The sequence below is a fragment of the Mus pahari genome, chromosome 3, assembly GCF_900095145.1.
Source record: "Mus pahari chromosome 3, PAHARI_EIJ_v1.1, whole genome shotgun sequence".
Lineage (NCBI taxonomy): Eukaryota > Metazoa > Chordata > Mammalia > Rodentia > Muridae > Mus > Mus pahari.
The window spans coordinates 136,292,144-136,310,832 of NC_034592.1; the positions used below are offsets into that span (position 1 = coordinate 136,292,144).

Here is an 18,689-nt window from a genome sequence, read left to right on the forward strand (position 1 = left end):
TCTGGGTGCTCTTAAGTTTGGCACATGTAGGTCTGTGGGTATCCAGAGGCTGTCCAGGAGACCAGTGTCTCTCAAGCCTGTGGGGCCTAGCGTGTGGCCCTGTTCCAGGCTGGCACCGATCCACACCACAGAGGAGGAAGGCCCGGATGCCAGGGCCATGCCCTTGTCCTTCATCGCCACCTAATCCCATCAGCCGTCATCCTCTGGGCTGGGGGACAATAGCAACCTTGACGCAGTGCTGGCAGGTCCTGATGTCTAGTTAATCCATGGGTGGTGACACTTGACACGGGCATGTTAGAGACTCCTCCCTTGTTCTAACTCTGTCCCCGTGTGTCCAAAAATACACAGCCACTTACAGCCTCACAGCCACCTTCCCAGGTCCGGTGTGCAACTGGGAAGCCAAGACACAATGCTGTTAGAGGGAAGACCTGGGTTCTATTGGAGCCCTAGGCACAGGGTAGCCCCTGACACATGGCAGGTCCTGTGTGAGTCTCTGTTTTGTTGGAAACGGTCTGGATGCTGGCTGTATGGTCAGACATGTCAGATTGGCTCTGAGAAGAACATAGAACAGGCAAGGGAGCCCTGCCCTATGACCCTACTCTTCTCCTGGAGGATCTATGAAAGATGTCCTCTGCCCCAAGACTCCCCAACCCTAGCTGATGAAAGGGAGGCTTTGAGAAAGGAGGCGACTTCTCCTAGGGCCCACACATGTATGTGAGGCTGGCCTTGAACTCACCTGCGTCCCAGGGTCATTCCTGCTCCTCTCTCTAAGCTCTGAGCCCTGGATATCTTGTGTAAAGAAACTGAGGTGCAAGGTCCCAGAGAAGACAGGAAGCTAAGCTAGATCTTCAATGCTGAGCCACAGCTACCAAGCTCCAGGGACTTGCCATGTTAGCCAACCTTGGAAGGACACTGTGATGCTCCTTAAAGTAGTGTCCCACTGTTCCTGCCTCTCCACTCTCTGCCCACTGCTCACTCAGGTGCCTTCTAGGATGCTACCATTACAGGGGCCTAGAGCATCCCCAGTCCCCAGTGTTCTTGTCCAGTCCCCGTCTCCGTGCAGTAGGAGCAATCACAGGAGGTGAGCCCATTGCAGGTGGTGAAAATGACTTTGCAAGGCATGTCAGCCATTAAGGACAAACCCTCATAAAGCACAGGTGCCAATGCCAGGGAGGGAGACTTTTACTTCCTCTGCCTCGATCCCCTTCATGGTTCCCAGAACCTCTCCTAAACCCCCAGGCCTGCACACCACCTTCTTAACGTGCAGGCTACAACAGCCCTCTGCTCCCAGCCTGCTGGGTGAGGTCTGTGAAAAGTAGGCCCCAGAGACAGCATTTTAATGCGTTTCCTCCACAGACATGCCCACTCCCTGACCCTGCATGAAGCAGTGGGGGATGCCTGGGCTGCAAGTAGGGATGGAGACCTTGAGGCGGGGGCATAGACTCGAGAGGAAAAAGATAGTGAGCAAACTAGAAACTAGCACCATTTTCCTGCCTTCCAAGAGGTTGGGCCAGGCAGGTCAGGATGGTGAGTGTGGAATGAGAGGGCTCAGGTGTGTTGTTTCTTTTAGCTTAGGCTGACCTCAGATTCACAGCAATCCTTGTGACATGCTGAATAATGGTCACGCAAGGCAATAATGCCCGTGCCCTTCTGTAAGTGGTTCCCTGGATCCACACTTCCTTCGTGTCTCTGTGGTTCATTGGGTGGGCAGTAACTTGGAGGGTAAGGGTGGACTATCATGATCTTGGCCTAGCTGCTCCCCTTTGGCTCCTGGTGGAGCAGGATGTGATAATAGAATTAAGGTCACTGGGTTGAGATAGCACCAGATGTGGATGCACATGCAGAGACTGTGCACAGCCAGGAAGTGAATGAGGGAGGCGCTGTTCCTTCTTTCTCCTTCGGAATGTCTTCAAGGGATCGCAGCTGCCAGGTGCTTGAAGGCACGGTGCAGCAGCAGTGGTGGCACTCACACACCTGAGTGGCAGTGAGGGACCACTTAGCATGGCCACTCAGGAGAGGCATAGCTGTTGCGGTCCTGCAAAGAGGTCCCTCACTCCTGCTCAGGCTTGTGAGCAGACTTGTGGACTCTGCTCTTAACCGTTCACCCAAGAATGGAAACTACAGGCTCACGTCCATAGCAAGATGTAAAGCAATGAGCACTGACGTTTCACTCATGATAGCCAACTATGGGAAGGCCCCAGTGCTTGTGAACAGAAGGTGGCCATGGATGGAGCATCCATGTGTGGAGTGGTCCCTGGGTGAGAAATACTGCTCTTCACATGGTCATATGAAGCACATGTGTGGGCACAGAGAATGAGCTCACAGAAAGACATGGACATCACTGTACTCTATTCCCCATCCACTGTGTCAGGACAGTGGCCAATTCTGATGGGCCATGAAACCACGGGCACCAGAGGACTTTGTGAGCATCAAGTTTTAAAGCTCATCAAACATGGAACCCAGGGCCCCTTTCTGTTTGGATCCTGTATTTCAAGACACTTCTTATTCGGAGACACGTGCCCCAGGAACATATTCCTCATGTCACTGGAAGGCCCTGAAGGGCACACCACAGAGACACAGTGACCACCTGAGACATAGGCTCTCAGACAGGCAGGCCCAGGGGATGGAGATGGGCTCAGAGCTGGTACCTTGTTCAGGTTAGAGTTCCAGAAGACTTCTTGGAGGAGGTGATGCTGGGACAGAAACCTGAAGAACTAAGTGCCCATGAAACCCAAAGCCAGCCAGGCTTGCGGCTCACACCTGTGATCCAGCCACTGAGTGGGCTGAGGCAGGATTGCCACAAGTTCCAGGCCAGCCTGGGCTCCAGAGAGATCCTGTCTCAAAATAAACAGCCACAGCCCTTGAGTGTACAGTGTAAACTGCCAGGCCACACCTCCATGATTCCCACTGGCCTCTGGCCTCCCTGCTAATTTGTAGCAGCCACCCCAGGGCTCAGTATTGCTTTGTCTGACTCCCTTCCATTCATTACCTCTTTGGGTCAAGCTGGTCCCTTTCCCATTCAGGGTATCTGAATGCCCAACACCAATGTTAGTATTCCCAACACCACTTACAATCTCGTTTTATGGCCCTGGCTGCTGCTGACTGGTGTGTGTGTGTGTGTGTGTGTGTGTGTGTGTGTCTGTGTGTCTGTGTGTGTGTGTGTGTGTTCCCGTCACAGCTGTGTGCTTACAGGCTGTCAGTGATTGAGATGCAAGTTTGGAGTATTGTAAGTGGGTCTGGTAAAATATGAGAAAAGGAAGGAAAGCTCCTGGTCCTCATTGTTCTGCCCGGGACGCATTCAATGGGAGCCTACTGACGCTGTGTGTGCTTAAATGAATCACACTAGAAAGATTAATTTTATTATCATTTGTCATTTTAAATTTATGGCTGCTGAAACACCAAACGGCGTGGCAGCGCCTGGGACCATGGTTGCTCTTCTGATCATAGGGATACCCTACATCTGGTAAACAATAGGCACCCCACAAGTGCCTGCTGTAGAGTGACTGACCGACTGACTGACTGACTGAATGCACCATTCTCCCCAACCTGCTTGCTCTGGAGTCCTGGGGATCCCAAGCCATGAGGGGTGGTTGGAGCTGGTGACCCTGCCCCAAGTAGGCCCCACTTCCATTCCCCAGGCCTGGACTTCTTCATGCTAGGCTTGTGGCTGGATTAGAGATCAGAGGGTACAGTTGCTATAAGCAGCTTCCTTCCCTCCAGGCCTTTTAGGACGGTGGGCAAGTGAATCAGGTAGACCCTGCACTACTGGGGTGGCTGTGGGGGACCTGAAGGGAGCTCCCTGGGGGTGCCCAAGCTTCACCCATCCCAGTTGTGGAGAAAGGCTGGCCTCTGGGGCCCCTGTGCATTCCTTCCAGTCTCTGGGCGCTGACCCCAGCCCCTGGCTCTCCTTGCAGAAGGAAGGCTTAATTCAGGCCCTCGGGGGAAAACCACAATTTGCTTCTGACTTGACATACTGACGGGTTCCTGGCGGCTGGGCCCCCTTTGTCTCCCCAAGCTGCTGTGGGTATATAAGGGCCGCCCCTGGGCTCAGGTGTAGAGAGGCTGGCAGGAGGCTGGGAACCCACTTACAGAGCAGGAGGAACAGGCCGGTAAGGTGGCCCCAGGTGACCTGGTCCCATCCTAATCCCCTCCACAGACTGACTGTGTGACTCTTACTGTCCCATCTGAGCAATGGGCACAGAAGGAATTTCTCTGGGGGAAGAGAGGCCTAGGAGCACTTGGAGGCTAGCAGGAGGAAATTTCCCCCATCTTACAGATTTGGGGTCCTTGCTATATAAGGCCATGGCAGGGCTGGCTGGGCTGCGGCCAGAATTGCCCATGGACAAAGATCCAGGCCCATTTTCCTCTCTCTAACTGGTCTCCCACTGTGGTGGCATTTCCTTCTGTGAGATACCCTAGGGTGACAAGGTCATTCAGGGCCCTGTCCTAGTAAACAAGATGTATAATCAAAGTTGTTGCTGGGTCATGTGGTGCCCATGGAGAAGGTGCCTGCTCTGTGCTGACACCGTCTGCAGCAGAGCTTGCTGAGTGACGAGCTACTGGGTCCCACTCTCACCCCATGACAGGCTGCTCTTCCAGTGCACATGGGAACAGCACTGGGACCCAAGACACAATCTCCTCTTTCCTGTAGCTTACAGAGTTGGCTTGCAAGGGTATGGATACATTGGCATAAATGTAACTTGTGAGAGGTGTCTCTCAATAAACATCCCAGTGATTGGCAGGATTCTCCAGAGAAGGTGAAAAGAGAGGCTTCTCTCAGAAGGTGGTGAACCTCATGGACCACGAGCCAGCCATGAGGGGACACACAGGAAATTTTCCAGCATTTGAAATAACAAGTGCAAAGGCCCTGGGGTGGAGCAGGATTTAGTCTATTTAGAACTCAGGTGGTTAAAGAAATTTGTAGATAATGATGAGAAGCCTTGGGCCTCATCCACGGGTTGTGGGAGCCACTGAGGGGAGGGTCCCCCTAAATCATTTACCTTGGTCCCTGCCAGGCTCACAGGGCCATATGACAAGTTTTCAGTCACGTGGATTCAGACTGGAATGTGAATGGTTAGTTCTGTGGACCTGGTCGAGTTCCCTCCAGTCTCTGGGCCTCAGTTTTCCCACCTGATCCAATTCAGGCACTGGAAGGTGTGCTGGCCCTGGAAGCTGTCCCTTGTGTGGTGGCTGGATAGAGCACCCCCCCCCCCCAGTTGTTCAGGAAGGAAGAAGAGCTCCCGAGCAGAGCAGCACTGGCCGTGACGGAGAGCAGGAGCGGACAGGCTGGGCGAGCACACCTGATAACGTCTTTCTCCCATCCAGGTGCGCAGCTGATGATGCTGGGTGTGTACACCCTGCTTCTGCTCTGGGGCCTGGCCACTCCGGGCCTGGGGCTGCTTGAGACAGTGGGCACGCTTGCTCGGATTGACAAGGATGAACTGGGCAAAGGTGAGGCAGAAGCACTCGGGCAGGCCGGAAGGGACCCAGCTGCAACTGTCTGCATCAGAGACAGATGTTCAAGCTGAGGCTGTGGGTGCTCAGTGGATGTACTCTGGTTTATTTGGTGAGGATCCTGGAGGGGCCAGCAGCACACTCTTAGGAAGCTTGGGCTTGCTCTCTAGTTCTTCCAGGGGTCACTCATCCCCTTCCCTCAGAGCAGAGAACTGGGCTGTGTGGAAAGACGTGGGGCTAGGGACAGGGGTGGAGAAGGGACTGGGTGGGTCATATTCCTACCTCACGTTTCTGGGGTGATCCTCACAGGACAGTGAAGAACTCCCCACAGTGGGGTTCCTCCACTCTGCCCTTCCCACAGCCAGAATTGGGGTCACCCCGGCACTGCCACCAAACCCCTGCATCCTCTCTCTACTTTGGCTGCAGGGGTCTGGAGCCCAAGGGTAACTCAACCTTGACAATGTACTTGTTCACACATTGGGCAAGCGTCTGCCCCTTCCTGGTCTTTCGTTTATCTGTAGATGAAGAAATGGTTAGGGACGTGTGTCCATTTATTCCTGACACTCCTTGGGTACCACAAGTGGGGCAAGTGGGAGGAGTCCCCACTTCTTGAATGTGATGTGTCAATCCTAATGAAAACAGGCTCTGAAACTCATAGGAAAGGGCGTTAGTCACTGTGCTGGTCCTCAGGGTGAAAGAATACTTCATTGAGTATTCCTCTTTCTCACTATCTCTGCAGCCATCCAGAACTCCCTAGTTGGGGGCCCTATTCTGCAAAACGTTCTGGGGACCGTGACATCAGTGAACCAGGGCCTCCTGGGTGCAGGAGGGCTGCTCGGAGGTGGTGGCCTGCTGAGTTACGGTGGCATCTTTAGTCTTGTGGAGGAACTCTCTGGGTGAGGCCCCAGGGCTCTGAAGGGCTCTGCTTGTCTCCACTTGCTGCTGGGATGTCTGTGTGTGTGGGAACTGTGATCACTGCTAGGTGGTGAGGATGGTACAGGAAGGTGGGTGGGTGGGGGAAATAACTGAGCCTGGAAGGGCATAGGTAGCCACATGCCTCTGTCACCCAGGGGCTGGGGCTGGAGACAACTCTAGCTACCTGCTGTGTGACCCCTTGAAGGTTGCTTGATTTCTCTGGGCTGACCCAGTTGCCTGTCTGGGTCCTTTCCTCACCTCTTTGAGTGTCTGGTCATAATACTCTGCCCTGATGAGCCCTTCCCCAGCCCTTCCCCACCTTCAAGGCCTCTAGGGGACACTCACTCTGGGGACAACATACATGATACTGGTTTGTCTTTGTCACCATCGCAGATTGTAAACCCAAAGGTGCAGAATTCCCATCTGGCCCATTCATCAGAATGCCCTCATACAAACAGGGCTTTGTGCTCATGTTAGGATTGGAAGAAATGAGCAGGTGGCTAATGCTTTTAGCAGAACAGTCACCAGCAGGGTTCTCAGTGACATTAGGCACCATTGGTAAGCTGGTATAGAGATCAGACAAGTGTCAAGCCTTTCCACAGGGGATGGAAGCCCCCAGGGAAGGTCCCCTCACCCCCACTGTGCTTACTATGTGGAGGAGGGGACATGTCTGTGTGTGGATGACTGCATCCCACACTCTTTGGGCATGAGTGAATAAGGACAGACAGTCAGACGAGGAGACAGGATTGTGACGACAGAGGAGATGGCAGGTCCCCATGTAGCACCCACATCTACAAAGGGGGCAGGTGATGGCTGATAGCGCTCTGCTTCACTGAGTCACTATGAGGTAGATCTTGGCAGTGTCATCTGGATGCTGAGGCACAGCAGTGATGTGATTCACCCCCCAGGCACAGTTAGGTAGCCACAGAGTAGGGCTGTGAAGCATCCTGGATGGACACCATGGACACCGAGACAGCCGTAGTCTGTGTGCGGTGGGGCCAAATGAAACCATCTATACAGTGAGCACTCAGTAAACGTTATCACCATTATTAGATTCCACTTCTCTTCATACCTCCTTGGTTGAATGAGCCTCTCATTGTTCTTCCTTCGAGGAGCTGCAGAATGTGCCAAAACCTGATATGACAGTGCCCTGGGCTCAGACAGGGCTGTAAGCTGCAGCTTGAGAACCAAGATGGAGGACTTCCTGGAGGAGGGGATGTCTGGCTGAAATCAGGAGAGCCAGGAGTGCTCAGCTAGTTAGGGGAGGATGTTGAACAGAATCAGGAATAGGTGCTCCAGATTGGAGTAGCAAGAAAGGAAGCCCCTGTGGGGTGTACTCTAGATGGGGCCCAAATGTCACACAAACCAGGTCCGAGGCTGCCAGATAGAGTAGGGCCTCCAACTGTGACTCTGGGGCCACACTGCTGAGCATCAACCATAGAGGGAATCTGACGTTCAGGGTCCACCCAGGACCAGGGGTCTGTAGGAGTGAGCCCACTTCCCCCACTCTCCAGGCTGAAGATAGAGGAACTAACTTTGCCCAAAGTGTCACTCAAGCTGCTGCCGGGGTTTGGGGTGCAGCTGAGCCTGCATACCAAGGTTAGCCTGCATGGCTCCGGGTAAGTGTGCTTCTGGGAGCCCTATACACCAGCATCCCCTGTTTCCTCTGCCTCACTTCCCTCAGGGTACCCCCATCTTGGGACCCTGCTCTATTACCTTCCCCTAGAGGACCCCACCTCATTGGTGACCCCCCAGGCTTCCAGAGAGCTTTCCAGACCCTCCTCCACTGCCTGAGGTGGGGAAGAGGGCCTGGCAGATGCTTGGGGACCGGGACCTTGATATCCACAGGGCCCCAGGATGGCGTGGGCATGGTTGGGTATGGTGAGGTGGGTAAGAGCTGAGAGGCGGGCCATGCTCATTCTGGGGATCTTGCAGTCCCCTGGTGGGCCTCCTGCAGCTGGCAGCAGAGGTGAACGTGTCTTCGAAAGTGGCATTGGGCATGAGCCCTCGGGGGACACCCATCCTTGTCCTTAAGCGCTGCAGCACGCTCCTGGGCCACATCAGTCTGATGTCAGGGTGAGTCTCTGGCTTGGGACCAGCTCGCACACAGCCAGCACAGGCTGCCTGCCCCCAGCTCTGCCTGGGAATGTCACGCTCTCCTGCAGACCCTGCTTTTGCCCAGACCTGAGATCCAAGCTGTAGCTCACAGCACAGTTACCCCAGAATGATCTTTCTCCTGTCCCCGGGGTCCCCCTCGGGGCTCCCTGTCTCCCAGAAGCTCTGTGTCTGCTCTCAGCACGTAAGAGCCCCAGCTCAGCCCTTGACTTGTGTGACCCAGAACCATGCTGAGACCTGTGTCCCCTGTGTTCCCTGTCAGCACCCTCACATCTTCCCCTTCCTGTGGGATACCCACTCACCTGCCCACACTCGTGACCAGCCTCACTCCAGCCCACAGAGAGCAAAGGCTCTGCCCAAGCTATAATCACACAGATGAGGCGGGCATGGAAGTTAGTCACTGACCACTGCACTACCCTCCCCTGGACCATTCTTTCTCTGTCTCCCTGGTACTGTCTTTATCCCAGGCCAAGTCCAGCTCCTCCACTTTGCTGGCTTAGTGTTAGCTCCAGGAATAGGGTGGGGTGGGGCTCTGTAAAGGCTTTAACAAAGGGATCACAGATCAGGGCTTTGGGCTCCTTAAAATGTAGTGTCTCTTGATGCTCTGGGGACAGTAAGCTAAGGGTACTGTGCTGTCTTGGGGTGTGTTCTGTGGGTGTGTGACCCTGTGGCCACATGGTCTCCAGGCAGGCCTGAGACAAACTACAGATTTTGCTTATCCTTAGGCCATCTATTCGTTCGTTTGTTTGTTCATTCATTGTTTATTGAGCCCCAATAAACAATGTGTGGAATCAGACACGGCTGCACATGTAAATGACTGTCATCTATAAGTTGTTGTGTGTTCCTGCGTACAGGCCGCCGGCTAGGCGTTTGTGGGCTTTTTTCTCATCTGGCAGTGGCATGAGATAGGGTGGGGCTGTCTTGACAAGGAAGGTAAAACCTTGGATGCCCCATGGTAAGGCGGGGCCAAGGCTTAAACGCAGGTCCCCAAAGCTCCAGCCAACCTCACAAGAGGAAGAGACAGGCGAGAGGCAGAGCCCTGGTCCACCTACCCTGCCACCCACCTTCATGTCTTCCTCACCCAGGCTGCTGCCCACACCAATCTTTGGGCTCGTGGAACAGACACTGTGCAAGGTGCTGCCTGGTCTGGTGAGTGTGGCCCCCACCAGGCTGCCAAGGGCAGTTAGCTGGCATCCCTAAGACATTGTGTGGGTGGCAGTGGGTTGCCTACTCTGGCCTGAAGGAAGCAGTGTGGCCACAGGAGGGAAGAAAACACGTCAGGTAGATTTAAGGAGGTCCATCATGGGGCTGTGTGTGTGTGTGTGTGTGTGTGTGTGTGTGTGTGTGTGTGTGTCTCCGGGTGCTACAGGCACTTTCATCCAAAATTCTTGACCATCATTCTGGGTGGGATTGGAACTGCTGTGCAATGGCTTCTGTGTAGCTCTCCTGCCCGGCTGTCCGGTGCGGCAGGATGTACCGGCTGGATGCCTGCATCTGGTCTCTTCCCAGTGCAATCCTGGGTCTTGGGGCAGCAGTCTTGCCTCAGCCCTGGCTTTTGTGTCTGCCAATAATCGTGACCTTGGCAGGATTATTAGTCCCTGACCCCAACTGTAGACTGAAGTGCTGGGCTGGAGTCTCACTTGGGCGGGTAAAACCCCTGCTGGCTGCACTCACCACATGGGGTTCAGTGAGTGCAGAGACAGGGTGTGTGGATCTTCTGGATGACAGAGAAGATGGGGTACCTGGGACTTCTGACCACAAGCCTTCTGACTCTGCACTGGGTAGCAGGTTGGACCAGCGATCACAGAGGGGACAGCAGTCACCTTGGCCCAGTGGCCCTGCAATGTCTACTGTTCCCCCTTCGCGGTGCACTTTCTAAAGGGGCTCGTGTAAGAGATGCGAGATTGGGTGTCTTCACCCCATGCTTTGCTTTAAGCCTCAGCACCACACAGCCATTTTGGAGAGAGGCAGCTGTCTCCTGCCCCAAGCAGGGTGCACCCTCTCTCTCCAGTGGGCTTTCTCCTCCTTACAGCTGTGCCCTGTGGTAGACAGTGTGCTGAGCGTGGTGAATGAGCTCTTGGGAGCTACGCTGAGTAAGTTGGGGCCCTACTCCTCCTCTGTGTTCCCTCACCCTTACCATCGAGCAGGTGGCCATGGAAGGAAGAGGGGGGTTCCTCTTCTTCCTCAGACTGCTCACTTCACTTTGGGGAGGCCTCTAGGGAAACCCTGGGGTGGAGATCTAGGAGGGGGTCCAAGGGAGGATGTCTAGGGAGGAGCACAGCTCGCCCAGAGGCTGGGGAGGCCTCAGAGCATCCACATCTGAGATCTCCACCTGCCAGTTGCTGCAGACAGACACCCACTGAGCACTTGGGGCCCAAACAAGAGGTTAAAGTTCTCTGTGGAGATGAAAGTCACAGGCTCACAGGAATTTAGCAAGGCAGCCATGGCCTTGCAGCCCAGTGACTGTCTCTCTGCCTCGTGGAGACCTCTGTACTCACTCAGGGAAGTATGAACAGTCACAGGGCAGGATGGTGCTGTGGCCACCCCTCCATCAGGGCAGCTGGGAAAGAGGCAGGATAGGCATGGGTCAGCCACAGCAACCCCGGAAACAGGAGCACAGGCTTTTCCCCCAGAGTGTGTGCCCCCAAACTGTGGTCCTCTAGCAGCGGGGTGAATGCAACAGGGGCTCAGTAAATGCCAGTGGTACTGTCCCTGGGGGCTGGGTTAAAGTCTCCCTGTCTGCTCTCTTTCCTGCAGGCTTGGTGCCCCTTGGGCCTCTGGGGTCTGTGGAGTTCACTCTGGCTACACTGCCCCTAATCTCTAATCAGTACATTGAGCTGGATATAAATGTGAGTGTTCCAGGGCCAGGGCAGTGGGGTCCTTGGGGGAGCCACAGAGGTGGATGGGGGATCCAGGACAAGGCCGAGCAGTCACACATCCACCCTTCTCTGTCTCTTGCCTGGTAGCCCATCGTGAAGAGCATAGCTGGAGACGTCATTGATTTCCCCAAGTCACGCATCCCAGTCAAGGTGCCCCCCAAAGAGGACCACACCTCCCAAGTGACTGTCCCACTCTATCTCTTCAGCACCGTGTTTGGACTCCTGCAAACCAACGGTGCCCTTGACCTGGACATCACCCCTGAGATGGTGAGTGGTGGCGTATGAGGACGCTGGGTTGGGACATCTGCTCCCAGCTGTGGCAGGGCTGCTGCTGCGTTTCCCCATGTTGTCCCTCATAGCCTTGCTGGATCTGTTCTCTGTAAGCAGGGGCTGGGCACGCTTAGAGCACACACCCTGTCACCCACCCTGTTCTACAGGAGAGTATCAATGGCACCCCTGAAGCCTTCTAACCTCAGCCCCCCAGAAAGCCACTCCCAGCAGCCAGAACTGACAGAGTCAGAAGCCCCTCCATCCAAGGATGAAGGGATTCGCCAGATGAATCTCTCTTGAGTTTAAGCTATTTTATACTAAAGTAGGCATGGCTAACATCCCGTCTACTTTCTCAAGAGTAGATTTGAGCTGGAGAAAAGAAAGCCAGGCTTAGGCTTTGCTGAAGGTCACTTGCACGTTCGTGCTAGAGTTTCTGGGACCTCCTTGCTCCTGTGCTGGCATCTCTTTGCCCCAATGACTCAGAGGCTCCCCCCACTCCTGTCTCATCCCTACCTGGAGCACTGAGCTCTGAGCTATTTGGAAGCCTCACACACAGCTTAGGCCCAAGGCAAGATGGTTGACCTCTCACCTCATACAGGATGGGGAGGGGCCCCTAGAGGACAGAGGTAGCTTCTGAGACATGAATGGGGCCCCAAGTTGGAGGCAGGGGTCTTTAGCTGGGGAGAAGGCAGAGTCTGAAGAAAGGAATGCGTCACTGAATGGCCCATGGATGGGGCTGTGAGCATCGTGATGACTGGTCCTCCCAGGGACGCATCTGACACTGCAGCCATCACAGTGTGCTAACTGAGCCTGAGGGTGCTCCTGGAGCTCTGGGGACAGCGTGGACAGATCTGTTCTGATAGGTAGTTCATATGGGGCCACCATTACTTAGCAACCTGGCAGGACCTTGGTGACTATATATAGTTTAGCTTCCAAGGGGGAAGGGACACGGGCCCAGTGGGACCACATTTCCTAACATTTTAGCCAGAGCTTGTAAACTTACATGAACCTACGATTTATAAAGACCGGAAGTGGTCATATTTATAAGTGACCACTGAGGTGACAGATAAGAGCGCCTGGCTGCCTTTCTCAGTGTGGTCTGGCAGCAATGAGAGGACTCTGATACCAGGCAGCTCAGCTGCATATCCTGCTCATCCTGGGCCACCATTAGCCAAGGATGGAGCCAGGGCAGAGTCTCAGCATCACTTGTTTCAAGTGAGGGCAGTCTTAGTCTGGCCGCTGAGCTGCTGTGTGGGGCGTGATAGGGAGGCTGGGAAGGGCACCCGGTACAGGGTCAGGCTCCAGGAGTGTCTGCAGTGAGCAGAGGTGGAGGACCACACTCCCCTGTCCTGCACCCGCCTCCAGCGATGTCTTCTTTCTTCCCTAACCTCTTGTTTGCTCTCATATCCAGGTCCCCAGGAACGTCCCCCTGACAACTACTGACCTGGCGGCTTTGGCCCCTGAGGTGAGTGGGCCCTCTCAGGGACTCCATCAGTGCAGCGCTTTCCTGGATGGACTCCAGAAACCTCAGGCTATCTCTCCACACACCCATGATGAACGTCGAGCCCAGATACATACCAAAGTGTGAAGCCCTCACACCATCTCCTTTTCTGATAGCATAACTGGCTTATAAAGGAAAGGAGCGGAGTGTCCCAGAAGCCACCTGAGTGCTGTGGTCACGGCAACTCCAGCAGACAGAGAACAGGAGAGTCTCCCCCAGGCTACTGATTCACAACGTGACCCTTCTGAGTCTCCTAGCAACACCTACTCTTTGAGAAGTGATGGGGATCAGGAAAACACAGCCACTTAGAGGACAGAGGCATGCGAGCATTTGAGGGCCACTGTGTCCCACGCCTGGATTCCCAGGCTACTGAATTATCAACACAGAGAATCATAAGATCCATCCCGAGGGTCCCTCCGACCAGAAGATGTCCCCAGCTCTTGGTTCTCTCTGACCTGGAGAGAGACATGGGGTCATGGAGGTGGAGATAGTGGACACGATCTCAGGGCTTAGCTTCCCAGTAATTAATTCAGATGATCCTGGACCTACCAGTGCAGCTGGGAGAATTCGAAAGGATTTGAAGTTGAAGTGACTACTATGACATTAGGTATCATAGAGTAGTGGGAGCATCTGAGGGGGGGGGTGGACAGAGTAATAGATGATGGGGTGGCCGAGGACAAGGTCCATGCATCCATTAAGGGGAGGGGTCCAGGCAGCCTCAGGGAGCAAGGGGGTCTCGCCCCTTCCAGAGTCTCTGGGCTGAAGGGCAGAGGAGGCTCAGGAGAGGAAGGGCCTGGGGGTGGACGCTCAGGAGAACCCTTCGAAGGCAGGAGGAAAGTGCAAGATCGGTTGGGTGGCAGAGACGACTGGGAAATCCCTCAGGACACAGCTGCCAATGTTTGTTGTTTTATTTTTGACACAGAGCTGCACGCAGCCCTGATCGTCCTTGAAACTGTTATTTAGCCAAGGATATCCTTAACTCTTGATCTTTCCGTTTCTGGTTCCCGAGTGCTGGGGTTTTAGCTGTGTGCCACCAGGCTCAGCTTGCTTGGGGAAGATTTTGCCTGTGTATGAGGCAGAGCCTGATATGGTGGCCCCACGAGCCAGAGTCTTACCGCTTTGGTGGGGCAGAGGGCCTGTTATCCTAGGCTACAACCTTGCTGCCAAGTGCGGTGCCTCTTACCTAGTAGATGCTCAGTGTGCGTGCGGACTGACTGATTCTGACACTGGCCTCTAAGATGCCTTCACACCCATGTTCTTTCCTTGTCTCTCCCAGGCCCTGGGGAAACTGCCCCCTGGTCAGCACCTCCTGCTCTCGCTGCGGGTGACGAAATCACCCATGGTCCTGCTGCAGAACAAGAAGGCCACAGTCTCCATCCCAGTCACCATCCACGTGCTGTCCTCTGTCCCTCAAGGAACTCCTGTAGCCCTTTTCCAGTTGAATGGGGTAGGTGGATGAGGGGTGGGCGGGGAGCCCCATGTTGCACAGCAAGACCCTCACATCATCGATGAACTAAGCCCGTTGTTTACCCAGCTTCTCTTCAGCCCCCAGCCCTTCTTTGGTCCAGTGGGCCCACTCTACATCCTCAAGTCCTGAGAGTTGCTCCCCAGTGACCTGCCTCTGCTCAGCTGTCTCCTGGGGAAACCTGCTTCATGACTCAGCATGGTGGTTCCAGCATGCCTTGCGCTTTGCCTGCCCTGACTGTCTCTTCTGCTACCTTCCTAGGCTAGGTCATGTGCCCCGGGGAGCCTTTAGCTCCCTCGTAGGTTAAACAGAAGGTTCCAGTCTGCAGCCCCAAACACCCACTAACTCTGCCACACAGTAGGATCAGAGCTGCCATGGGAGGAATGGTCAGAGGCTCTCCTGGCATCTGGGTGACTGTCTCTATGTCTTGCAGAGTCAGGGAAAACATCTGCTCACTATTCTCCTCAGGTTATGACTCTAAATGCCCAGCTGGCTCCGTCCTCCACCAAGCTGCACATATCTCTGTCCTTGGAACGGTAATGTGGGGGTCCTAGGATGGTTTGTCCCTCCCTTTAGACACAAGAATCGGGGGCTGGCTACGATAGGGGCCACTTGGTGTTGGTAAGCATCTCTGAGCTGGGTGCTTAGCAGATTTGTCTCACCTTAGGGAAGGGGACACGGGGGTCACTACAGATCAAGTAGTAGGGCCCAGAGTAGGTGACCCTGGCTAGCACTTCCACCGCTCCCTCTGCTCAGACACTACCTCTGGCAGCGAGCCTGCCCCAGGACACAGAGGCTGTATCATAGCCCGAGGCTGACCACGAGGGCAAGTGTCCCAGAGTGCTGGCCGATGCTTCTGCCCCGCATGCACTTCTCCCGTTGATTCCTCATCTCTGTCTTATGCTAACTGAGCACCGAGAGATTCCATATAGCCAAGATTAAGGTGGAAGACCATTCACCCCATACTTTTGTATACTACCCAACACAGCACTTCACAGTTTGTAAAGTTCACTGTAGCTCATGCTCAGGCCATGGGCCGGTGATCCCAGCCTCCTCCTTCCGCGGGTGCTCTGGTTATAGTGAGGTCTGTCTGATCCCCATCCCAGTTGTAGAGAATTTCTCAGATGTTCTTGAGTCCTGACTGTCCTGAGCCACAACACCCAGTATGCATCTCCCTGCTTTGGAACTTCCCTGTGGTCTTGCCCTCTTCAACCCGGTCTGCTGCCTGCTCACCTCTGCCTCCTGGTGGCAGTTCACGACACAGCACTTCAGAAGTGAAGATAGAGGTCTAGGCTTGCCACGGACTGACTTGCATTGGGGTCACCTGGTGTACACTACCATCAGTGAGCACCTGCTGGACGCAGACTGGCCCATGTGCCGTGTTAGGCTAGGGAAAGGACACTCAGGCACACAGACAGCTGGGTAACCCCTAGGAGGGCTCTGTGATGTCTCACAAGGGATGTGAAGCCCCCTCGGCCTATTTCACAGGGAGGGAAATAAAGAGCCTGAGAGGAGGCTGGAGAGAGATGAGCTAGGTCGGAGTCCTCTTGCCTGTTCCTGGAAAGCCATGACTGGGGTGGGCCAGGGTAAGCGGGGCCAGACAGCTCTCAGCAGAGAGTGAGGAGCCACCAGGATCTCTTAACACTTCTCTTCTCTCTGCAGGCTAAGTGTCCAGTTGGCCTCCTCCTTTCCCCAACCTTTTGATGTAAGTTCCTGGGAAGAAGGAGCGTGGCAGAGGGTGGAGCATTTGGGTGGGGAGTGGGGGCAAGTCAAGGTCCAGGCTGCCTCTGTGCGGTCCCAACTCCAGCAGAGCAGAGCAGAAAAACAGTGGAAGCTAGTGTGTATGCATGTGTGTGTGTGCACCTGTGAACCTGTGTGTGTGCTCGGGTGTGTGTGGATATGTGTGTGTGCATGTGTGTTTATGTGTCTGTGTGCATTTGTGTGTGTTTGTGTGCATGTGTGTGCATGTGCGAGAGAGAGAGAGAGAGAGAGAGAGAGAGAGAGACAGACAGACAGACAGACAGACAGACAGACAGACAGACATCTTAGGAAAGCCAGTCCCATGTTCTTACAAGGACTTGGATCCTCACAACTGAAATACATCCAAAGGCTCACAGGATCTGGAACTTTACATAAAATTCTGAGACCTGAAGGTTCTAGCGTTTCAGAACCCAGCAGAACCCTGAGGTTCAGGCTTCTCACAGACTTCTTAGGTTCTGAAATCTCGGACAGCTTGAGATTCCAGAACATTCTGAGGGCTCCCAAACTGTTTATTCTAAGATCAGCCTTCACAGCATTCTACCAGAGCTGGGTACATGCCCTTCTCTCTTTCTCAGGCACACCTGCTCTAATTCACAGAATCTTCTAGAAGGGAATATCTTGCAAGATCTCAGACTAAGGGTGAAGCCTGCATTAACCAGAGTCTCCTTTACTGTTGCTGGGTTACACAGCCCAATCTGAGGGACCCATTACCTAGCAGGAACAGTTCATTTAGGCTTGCAGGAGGCTTCTGGGTCTCTGGCTTCTCATGAAGCCCCCAACTATCCCATCTGCTGTTGCAGGCATCCCGTCTAGAGGAATGGCTCAGTGATGTGGTCCGGGCTGCCTACATGCAGAGGCTCAACGGTACAGCTGAACTGGAGACCGATTTTCTCCTCGATCCCTTACTCAGATAAAGAATACTGAGGCCAAAGAGATGCCAGGATTTCCGTTAATGCAGCAATGACCAGCACCACCATGCTCTCCTCAGGGCCTCCAGAGTTAGCCTCCCCTGGATTCTGCTTAAGTGCCCACAGTCAAGTGGGAAATAGCTCTATCAACCAAGGGCTAGACCAGAGATGGCATGGGATGCCTCTAGGCGGTGTGACTGAAGGGGAGCCACAACCCTGACATAGAAAAGAGGGGTTTTGTCTTTTTGGGGGGTAGGATGGGATAAGTAGGAATTTGCTAACAAGAAGCTGAATTCCCACAAGGAGAAGTGTCTGTCCATCATCAGGGTCTGAGACACCCCAATCTCTGTTTTCAACCATTTTTTCTTCACAGAACACCTGGAGGTCGGAATACCCCTGCCTAAGATTCTCAATGTCAACTTTGCCAATTCAGTGGTCGATGTCATTGAGGTGAGCTTCCCCTGTGGATGTATCCCTGGATGGCAGTTTAGCTGAGGCCTGGAGAGACATGTTTGACACCTCTGAGGAGCGTGCCCTGCCTCATCCTCTGACCCGCCTCTATATCATCTCTACAAAGCTCAGAGAACACGTATTTCGATCCTTTCCTTCCTCACCCGTGGCAGACATTGTCAATCAATCACAGAATTCCGTTGAATTAAGACATGTCTGACCTGAAGAAGGAACCTCAGATATACTCACAGAATCATGGTTCTTTGGTTCATGGACAGCAAATACTTATGCTGTCCTTCCCTCATTGTGTGTCTATGGCAGGCATGACTAATGGATCGTGACAGCACTCCCTCTCCACATTATTATTATTATTATTTATTTTGCCACGAACATTTTCAAATCAGCACACGTTTGAGTTTTTGGATACTGAGCACAGCAGGGGTTTCTGTATTAATTTTTAAGGTAAGAGGATGAAGGTCAGGGGGTGTCAAGGTTGTTCAGTATGTTTTTGGTAAAAATGACCTTTGATCTTAAGTCTGAGTCAGCAACCTGACCCGCACCAGACACATTCACCGTCTCATCCCTTATTTAACGCTGGGCCTGAGGCAGAGCAGGAGGCCAGGCGTGAGGCGAGGCAGCCATGAGGGGGGGCTTGTGCTTAGAGACCTAACTGAGAATTCCTGTTCTTGCAGAATGCCGTTGTGCTCACAGTGGCTCCGTGAGGCGGTATGGCTGCCGCTCTCCCTGTTCACTATCTGTCTACCCCCTCTGCCTCAGTTTCCCTCCCAGTCTCCAGCCTGCATTGGTGACAGTATAAGTGCGCCTTGCCCACCAGGGCCCACCTTGCCCTCTGTTCCTATGATCATGCCTGTTTGGGGGTGGGGATGGCTGGACAGCCACTGATCTGCTTCAGAAAGCACACGGCACCTTGGTTCCCTCCCAGCTTTAATAAACTGATCCCTGGTCTTGTG

The 18,689-nt window shown here is 54.0% G+C and overlaps 1 protein-coding gene across 1 annotated transcript; it reads left to right on the top strand.

Annotated features, from left to right (window-relative positions):
• The first annotated feature begins 3,890 nt into the window (after positions 1-3,890).
• Bpifb3 (BPI fold containing family B member 3) lies at positions 3,891-18,689 on the top strand. Its single transcript, XM_021194923.1, has 16 exons — positions 3,891-4,020; positions 5,326-5,451; positions 6,194-6,350; positions 7,884-7,988; positions 8,305-8,445; positions 9,570-9,633; positions 10,517-10,577; positions 11,242-11,333; positions 11,451-11,630; positions 13,045-13,098; positions 14,411-14,581; positions 15,068-15,135; positions 16,262-16,304; positions 17,161-17,224; positions 17,642-17,718; positions 18,411-18,689. The coding sequence occupies exons 2-16, from the start codon at positions 5,337-5,339 to the stop codon at positions 18,438-18,440; spliced, it is 1,422 nt and encodes a 473-aa protein (XP_021050582.1). The 5' UTR covers positions 3,891-4,020; positions 5,326-5,336; the 3' UTR covers positions 18,441-18,689.

Bases quoted from the DNA above. Each gene is read 5' to 3' on its own strand.
- Bpifb3 (XM_021194923.1), top strand. From the start codon at position 5,337: ATGATGCTGGGTGTGTACACCCTGCTTCTGCTCTGGGGCCTGGCCACT. The intron at 10,578-11,241 runs GTAAGTTGGGGC...TCTTTCCTGCAG, and splicing joins GCTCTTGGGAGCTACGCTGA to GCTTGGTGCCCCTTGGGCCT. The intron at 11,334-11,450 runs GTGAGTGTTCCA...CTTGCCTGGTAG, and splicing joins ACATTGAGCTGGATATAAAT to CCCATCGTGAAGAGCATAGC.